Genomic DNA, 8,772 nt, shown 5'->3' on the forward strand with positions numbered 1-8,772 from the left:
TGGACAGCTGTGAGCTTCTCATGGCCCCAGCTTGTTCCTTTGCCTCCTTCTGTGGTTTTCCACGCGGGTCAGGCAGGTATCCCATTTCCCACAGCACAGGGCAGCGGTGTCTGGGGCCAGCCAGCAGGGGGAGCCAGCACCTAAGTGGAAAGACCAGGAGCTTCCAGAATGGGTCTGAGGACTTCATCAGAGAAGAGCCAGCTCAGAAAGAAGGCGCCGGCCACCTCCCCTACAACGTGGGACCATCAGCAGGCCTGCGTCACCTGTCTCTGCCACAGGCTGGCTAGATGCTCTCGGGCGAGGGACTGCATCCCTTTTCCGGGGTGGGTAGGTCGGGGAGGAGGAAATGAACGTCCGGGAGGCACTGACACAATAAAATGAGGTAACAGAGGGGAAATCTGGCAGAGTCCCTGGCATGCAACTCCTGGTTGAATTTGCTTTTTTTTTTTTTTTTTTTAAATCAAGACAGTCTGCCCAAAGTGCAAATATTTGCCAGGCGGGGAGGGTGGGGTGTGGTGTGGTGCTCTGCTGTCTCTTTTCTTTTCCTCCAGCCTTTTTTACATCAAGCTGTCTGTACTTCAGAACGCCCTGCTCTCTCCAACATTCTAGCAAGCACCCTAGGGTTGATTATACATTAGCCAGGTGCTCAAGTCAAAGGGTGCTTTTTGTTAGGCCTGGCCTGGAAGGGCTCCTTTCATTGGAAAACTGCTGTGTGCCAAGAGTCAACTCAAAAGTATTGTTCCCTGTGGAACCCGTCTTCTGACCTAAAATGTGGCCATTCACCCCCCCAATTTACTGACAGCCCACGTCGGTTTTGCAAGGCCCCGCACAGGGCAGAGATAGATAAGCCACGATCACACCAGGGGAAAGCCTCCACTGATGGGTACAGAGATACCAAGAGCCGATTTCAGAACCATGTATGTGCCTATCTACAGAGATCCCCACTGAGAAAGGTATCTACGCCAGTTCCCACGAACATTCTGTGAGGGAAGAACTAGCTCCACTTCAGAGACTGCCCTCCAAGTGCAAGGTTAGACAGGAAAGGGCAGGACCAGGACTGGACCCCTGGTGTGGCTCAGCCTCGATCTCCCATATCCTAAATGGGCAGGGGCTCTTGGGAGACCTCCTCCTGCACCGGCTCCAACATGGCTACAATAATGTAGGTCACTGTAGCTGAAAAGTGCGGTTTTTTTCTCCGTATCATTGAGCCGTTCTGTGATCTGGACTGTGGCCTGGGGGGTAGTGACACCAGCCCTAGCCCATTTGGTGGCCTGACGGCTCTCGGGGTCACACACTCATGCCAGCGACCCTGGGGATCTGAACGTCACCCCACAGTGTGTCCATCCCTGCTCGTGCCCTCCTCCGGCATTAAATCGTACTGGAACCAGCCAGGACCCAGCACCCTCGACTGTTTCACGGGCTTCCTGCTTCTCCTTCCTGCCTCACCTGATGCATCAGAATTTTGCGGTAAAACTTCAGCTTTACAAGAAGACACAGCAGGAACGACAAGGGAACTCAGTGATCCAAAACCAGCTAAATGAAGGTGTGTGTGTGTGTGTGTGTGTGTGTGTGTGTGTGTCTTTCTTCTTCTAATGTAAAGCAGTTCCAAGAAAAGTGAAGTCACGGCCTCTGGTGCTTATTTTCAGTTCTTAGAAAAGAGCCCATTTCAAAAGGGAAGCTGGGTGGCGGGAGCGCACACAGCCTGTCCTCATCTGGTGGGGAAGTGGGGGGGAGGTGCTTGCTGATAAACCGACTGTGATTTGGCTCCTGAAAACTAAAAGCCCCAACCGAGATGCGTTTTCATTTAGCGGTGTCAAGGAGGAAATGCTATGAATCGGTGAGAGCTATTAATATTTGGGGGAACCACAAGGGCTCGCGCCCCCACACTGGGGCGGCAGGAGCCCCTGGGAGCGGCAGGCAGTCTGCGGGACTGTCGGAAAAAGTGCAGGCACCCTCTGGTCCCCACCTCCCACACTTCTGACAGAGGTCGCCGCACAGGCAACCCTATCAGCTAAATCAGCATTTCTCAACGGGGCACTATTTACCAAAGTTAGGTGAAGACAAACCCCAGGGAGATGAGAAGGTTCTGGGCAGCCCACTCCGTTTTCTAGCTGGAAAGTGGGTTTTGGGGAAGGGCGGGGGGTGGTGGGCAAGGCTCCGGAGGGCGGACTTCTGGGCCGGGAGTCAAGGAGCTGGCCACACTCCCAGCTCGAGGACTCCAACTGGGAGCCCCGCAGCAACTCTGAAATCATGTTTTAGGCTGAGGGTCCTGTACCGGAGATCCCACGGACTATGTTGGAATTAAATATCTGTGTAATCAAAGCAACTGGTCCATGGGCTCGGCCGAGAGGAGCCTAAGGAGACACGACGACTAAATATAACAGGGTATCCTGGACAGGATCCTGGAACAGAAAAAGGACGTTAGGAAAAAAAAGAAATGAAGTCTGAATAAAGTGCAGACTTCAGTTAATAATAACATCTCCGTGGCGGTTCATTAATCGTCACAAATATGCCACGTTAACGTACGATGTTAATAATAAAGGAGACTGGCTGCAGTGCATGGGAACTCTATGTACTCTCTCAGCCATTTTTTTAAAGGCAGTCAGTGGCTCGAAGAACTCTCTCCTGCTCCCAGAAACAATCACTCGATGCCTGCCGTGTGCCGGGTACGCAGACGTGTGATTTCTGTGCACCCTCCTTTATTCCTCTATCGGCGCCGGGCGCTAAGGAAAATCTGTATTTTTAGTAGATGAGCTAAGTAAAGCACAGAGACGTTAGTTAACTTGCTCACAGTCACACAGCACACGTAACGACGTGAGAACGGCTCATGTTCAGGTCCGCCCCTTGCAAAGCTACTGATGCAACTCAGTAACTGGGCCCGAAAAATTCCCAAACTTTGAACGGGAGCTGGCTCGAAACCAAGCTTTCAGCAGTCCATGAACTCAGATCAGTAATAAAAGACAGCGGGTGCTTTCTGATTTGCCTTGCCTTTAGAAGTTTCAAAACATAAAATAAAATAGAACTAGTATCGGGAGTGGGGGGAAGCCTAGCAAATCCAAAACACCAAAATACACTGACCATGCCAGGGGCTGGTGACGATATAGGATAATCATACACGCGCTCATACAGGGCCGATGGAAGAGTGGAGGGGTACAGCTGGTCCAGAGGACGGTGCTAAAGATGGAGCACGTGTCCCCTCTGCCACATGCCTACGTTGAAACCTAACCCTCAGTGGGATGGTATTTGGAGGTGGGGCCTTTGGGGGGGTGAGTAGGTCATGAGGGTGAAGCCCCCACGGGTGAGATCATTGCCCAGCAAAGAGGCTCCAGAGAGCTCCTTACCCCTTCCATTATGTGAGGACAGCCATCTACGAACAGTAAAAGGCACCCTAATCTTGGCATCTTGGACTTGCCAAAGCTTCCAGAACCATGAAAAATTGTATGTCCGTGGTTTTCAAGCCCCCAACCCCTAGTCAATGGCATCTTGTGAGAGCAGCCTAAGTGGCCTGGGACAGCCCGGCATTTTCCCCCAAAAGCTAATACAGGCTTCCGTGGGACCCCCAGGGGTGCTCCCAGGAATTTACGACAGAGAAATGGAAACTTGAGTCCACACGAAACCCGCACACAAACGTTTCTGTCAGCCCTATTAATAACTGGCAAAAACTGGAATCAGACAGGGGTCTTTCGGTAGAAAAGTAAACTATGGGATATTTATGCAACGGAGCGTCATTCAGCCATAAGAAGAAATAAACACCAAGTTACAGAGACACACGGAGGAAGCTTAGACGCATACTGCTAAGGGAGAAGAGGCCGGTCTGACAAGACGACATCCCGTAGGACTCCAACTGTGAGACATTCTGGAAAAAGGCAAGCTATGGAGACAGTAGAAAGATCAGCGGCTGCCAGGGGTCGAGGGAGAGGGAGGGCTTGGTGGGTAGGGCACAGAGAAGTTTCACGCCGGTGCTCTGATTCTGTAGGACACCGTCATGGAAGATACACAATATTTTGTCTTTGAGAAACTTGTAGAACCGGGGATCACAAAGCAAGAACCTGATGAAAACTGCGGACTTTAGGTAGTGATACTTTATCAGTGTGGTGTCAGAACTATAGCAAATGTAACCCACCAATGCCAGGTATTAACAAGAGAGGAACCTGCGGGATGGGGTACACGGGAACTCTGTACTTTCTCCTTTTTTCTATAAATCTAAAGCAAATCTAAAAAGTAATCTATTTTTTTCTAAAGTAGACTCCACACCCAATGTGGGGCTCGAACCCATGATCCTGAGCCAGCCAGGTGCCCCCCAAAATAGTCTATTTTAAAAAAGGGGGAGCTTGGGTGGCTCCGTTGGTTAAGCATCTGTCTTCAGCTCAGGTCGTGATCCCAAGGTCCTGGGATCGAGTCCCACATCAGGCTCCCTGCTCAGCGAGGAGTCTGCTTCTCCCTCTACCCTTCCCCTTGCTCTCTCTCTCTCTCAAATAAGTAAATAAAAAATCTTAAAGAAAAATACAGCATGTAAAATAATTTATTAGTGGTAGAAGATCAATAACCCAACAAAACTGTACAGCACTGTAGGAATATTAATTCCTTGATATTTACAATCTTGGGAAAAACAGGCACCGGTAAGAGAGCAGAAACCCACCCTGAACATAAAATTGCAACAAAAAGCCATTCCATCCAGAAAATGCTAGAACTCTAAAATCCTTAGGCAGTACCCCTTACACAATGCCATATGTCAATTGTATTTCAGTAAAACTGGAAGGAGAAAAAAAAAAGCCCCAAAACCGTTGCACCAGGACATTGCTGCCTCGTGGCGTCTCACCAGAAGCTATGAGGCAGAAGTCTGGTTAATGCCTAAAAGTCATTCTCAATCTTGATTTTAGTTTCAACAAGACATTTTCTGAGTGTTTCAACAGCTCCAAGAGAGGAAGAGCGGCAGGTATTAACCCTCGGTATCTCCAGGAAATGTACCTTAATGGCTTGGCGGCCCTGGCAGCACCAAGAGTGAGCTGTCTTGGAGAGGCTGCTGGTGCCCGCTGCAGGAAAACGCTGTTTGACCTGCACGCTGGACATGGAAGTTGTTGATGGAAGAAGAGGCGGGCTATGATGTCATTCCCATTTCACGCAGTCCGTTTCTGAGCCCACAACCACCGTTTAATCAACACAGGCAATGAGTGAGATTCAACTTCGACATCGTAAAAACAGGGTCCCAGTGGCAACGGAAAAACAACCATCACTTATAAGACTTGGAAAATGCAACATGAGATTTCTGCGTGCTTTAAAGAGCATTAACACACATCAACCAAAAGGGGGAAAAAAAAAGGAGCACACATCTGCTTTTCATCTACAGTCGTCAAAGCAAGGGGCATTGAGGGCTAAGTTAAGAGAAATGTCCTAGTGCACAGAAATCCCACCTCCGGACCCTTGGTCAACCAAAGCAAAACTCTTGGAGAAACTTATGAGAAATGTACCGCATCTTGGAGAAACTTATGAGAAATGTACGCGGAATGCTACCTGTGAAATCTACATGGTGTAAGAACCTAAATTCCTGTTGTTATTAGCAAGGGTTCCAGTGTCATCTATGGAAGATGCCTCTGTAAATCCTCCACTTCTAGCTCCCACATGCTTTCGTGGATGGGGTTATCGGAGAGATCTGTCATCTTCACAGCCTGAAGGCACGGCTCAGGGCTGCACTCCTGCACCACTCCCATTACCATCACATACTTCCCTAGAAGAAGAAAAGCCCGGGATGATGTTCGCATGGATACAAAACCAAAACAGAGACCCCTATCCTTCAGAGCTTAACTTTATCAGAGAAGCAAATTACACACACACACACACACACACACACACCAAAAAACCAAAAAACAAAATTGCAGCAAGCTACCATCATGCACGAAACAATCATGCCTAAGGAAGGGAAGAGACTCGCAATGGAGTTAGGAGTTATAATTCAACTGTTGTAAGGCAGGGGCAAAAGCCCCAAGCTTTTCTCTTATCTCTGTTTCTTGCCCAGTGCCGCAGGGTATGTGGCTGATCTCTGTGCTCAGGAGCAGGCCTCTTTCTGCAAAGATATCTCCAGATTTGCCCCAAAGCAAATCTGACTTTCCCTTGATGCCCAGAAGAGCTGGGCAGGCCACAGCACCCCGCCAGGCCACCCTGCTGTTCCAGCCGCCAGGGACCAATCCCTGCCACCAGCCAGGCACATGCTGGCAAATCAATAAGAGAACGGGCTGCCATTGGGATGATCTCATGACATATTAACCACGACTCTCTTCCCATTCCCTTGGGGAAGTGGCTCTCCTTGAAAGCAAAACTTGGCCAGGCTTAACCACAAAAAACTCAATTGTGTAAAAAACCCCAAACACAGCAGGAAGGACGGGCACCCTGCCAGCCCCCACTGCATGCCCCTACGAGGCTACTTTAATCACACTGCTTCTAACAGCAGGGCTGAGTTCGCACGCAGCCCCCCCCCTGCCCCCTCCACCCACATCAGGCTCTGGCTGAAGGAAGGCTGGCAAGCTGACACCTGCCTCTTTGGACGGCTACCCCTTGCACGATGCACGATGTAATTTGGTTCCTCTGAACCCACCTCTAGATTCTACTTGAGCAAGTAACGTGCAGCTCTTCGGTGATCTAAAAACTATACTTTGCCAATACCTCCCAAGGGACTCTCCAGTGCTGGTAAAGTCAGAACCCTCAGAAAAAGAATGACAAGACCCAAGGAAGACGAACCAGTCCCAGGAGATCCCTGCCAGGGGAGCGTAACAGGATATCTACACAAGGGCACCAACGGCTAGAACGACGAGCAGGCTGGAAGGAACTTGCTCCTCCGGCGATGAGACAGTCTGGTTAGGAGGGTTCATCCTACCCACACCCTCTCTGCCCCCAGCACTGTCTCCACACCGTCTCCCTTCTCCTGGGCCCCACCACGCCCCCTCCTTTACACCAGGCCTTCATCCGCTGGCCTGGACCACACCATTTCCAGTAGGCCCGCCTCCAGCGGCTTCCTCTTCGCGGATCCGCAACTACCCCCACCTCGCTGGGGCCGCAATTTTCCCCAAATGTGGCTCTGGCCCTTCCAGATACTTGAATTTCTTATACTTTCCATATGTCATGAAATCATCCTCTAGTTTTTTGAACCATCTGAAAATGGAAAAAAAAAAAAAAAAAAAACCAAAAGGAAGAAAGAAAAGAAAAAGGCTCGTGGCCGTTGGGAGAGGCAGCAGCCTGTGGTTTGCTGACCGTGTGCTTCAATAATAGTAAGGACAGCACAATGTCTTGAATCTCACTGTGAGCCGGGCGCTGTGTTAAGACCTTCTTTTTTTTTTTTTTTCAACTGAAGCCACACAACAGGCCCCTTTCTGACCCAGGCAGGCAGATTCAGAACGGTTAAGAAAAGTGCTCTAAGGAGGCTCAGCGGGGGGAAAAAAAGCAGAGCCAGGAATTCAACCTCGTGCTGAAGTCAGAGAGGTCAGAAAGGGTCCTGGTCCTCCAGTTCTCCAAGTGTGGCCCCAAGGCCATCCACATTGGCGACACCAGGGAGCTGGTTTAGAAAGGCAAATTCTCAGCCTCACCCAGACCTCCGGGTGGTCACAAGCCCTCAGGGTAAGTCTGAGGACCCCGCTGATTTAAGAAGCAAACATTTGATAACTATACAGCCTAAGGCAGTTCCACGAAGGGGAGGTGCCAGAGAGCTTCCATTCCTAGAAGTCAGGGAGGGCTTCCAGGAGGAAGGCACACTCGAGTCTAGACGTTAGGGATGAACAGAGGCTTCCTCTTAACAGCGTTTTCCAAGACTTGATGGGGGAGGGGAAAAAAGGTCACCCGTGGGGGAGGGGCTTGTTACAAATACCGATGTGGGGGGGTGGTCCCTCCACCGGAGATTCTATCTAGGGGAGCGTCTGGATCCTGCGGCGTCTAAGCGGGCTGCAGGGGAGGCTAATCAGCAGGTCAGCCTGGCCGCGGGCGGGGAACAGGACGAAAGGGCACCGCGGCGGGTGACCAGCCGGGGACCGGCCAGGCCCCGCCCTCCGGCCGCCCACAACCAGGGTCAGCTCCTCGTCCGCGACGGGCCGTTACCTGGGACGAGGCAGGGCCGCCCGCGCGGCACCCGCTCCAGGCCGCGCACCGAGAAGGCCCCGCTCGGGTCCCGCAGCCGCGCCTCGCCGCCGCCCGCCGCCACCACCGTGCCCTGCATCCACACGGTCACCAGCTCCAGGGGCCCGCGGCCGGTCGCCGCCCGCGACAGCCGCCACGCACCCGGGCCGCCCTCCGCGTCGCGCCGCAGCTGCTCCGCCAGGACTTTGAGCGGCGGTGACCGCGGCAGCCGCACGGCCGCTGGGCCGCCGCCGGCAGCCGAGTCCCCCGCCGCTGCGGCTGCCGCCGCGGCCGCCATGCTGCCCCGCCTCCGCTTTCCCGCCAACTTTGATAGGCAGCGGGGCCCGGTCCGTGGCCACCAATCAGAGACGCTCTGGCGGAACGGAGCAATGGTCGGCGCCGGGAGGCGGGGCTTCCCGGTCCCGCGGCCTCCTCCAGCCTTCAGGAGTGCGCATGCGTGCGTCAAGTAAATAAACGTTCCCAAGCTGTGGATGAATGGGCGAATTACCAATTACCAATTACCAATTACCACAGAATACATAAATGAACCAGGGAGAAGAACTTGTTTCAGCGCATCTCAAAACCTGCTGTGCATGCAAGGCACCCGGACAATGCCCGTATTTACGTCGCCTCGCATGGCGGGATTACTCTGAGGTTCATCAATACTAATCGATG

At 52.1% G+C, this 8,772-nt stretch overlaps 1 protein-coding gene across 1 annotated transcript; it reads right to left on the reverse strand.

Moving 5' to 3' along the window:
- Positions 1-4,504: 4,504 nt before the first annotated feature.
- On the reverse strand, positions 4,505-8,407 carry RMI2 (RecQ mediated genome instability 2). The gene is made up of 2 exons (XM_059155197.1): positions 8,080-8,407; positions 4,505-5,725 (listed from the first exon to the last, which is right to left on the reverse strand). The coding sequence occupies exons 1-2, from the start codon at positions 8,393-8,395 to the stop codon at positions 5,577-5,579; spliced, it is 465 nt and encodes a 154-aa protein (XP_059011180.1). The 5' UTR covers positions 8,396-8,407; the 3' UTR covers positions 4,505-5,576.
- Positions 8,408-8,772: the final 365 nt, after the last annotated feature.

Source organism: Mustela lutreola, chromosome 17, assembly GCF_030435805.1.
Source record: "Mustela lutreola isolate mMusLut2 chromosome 17, mMusLut2.pri, whole genome shotgun sequence".
NCBI lineage: Eukaryota > Metazoa > Chordata > Mammalia > Carnivora > Mustelidae > Mustela > Mustela lutreola.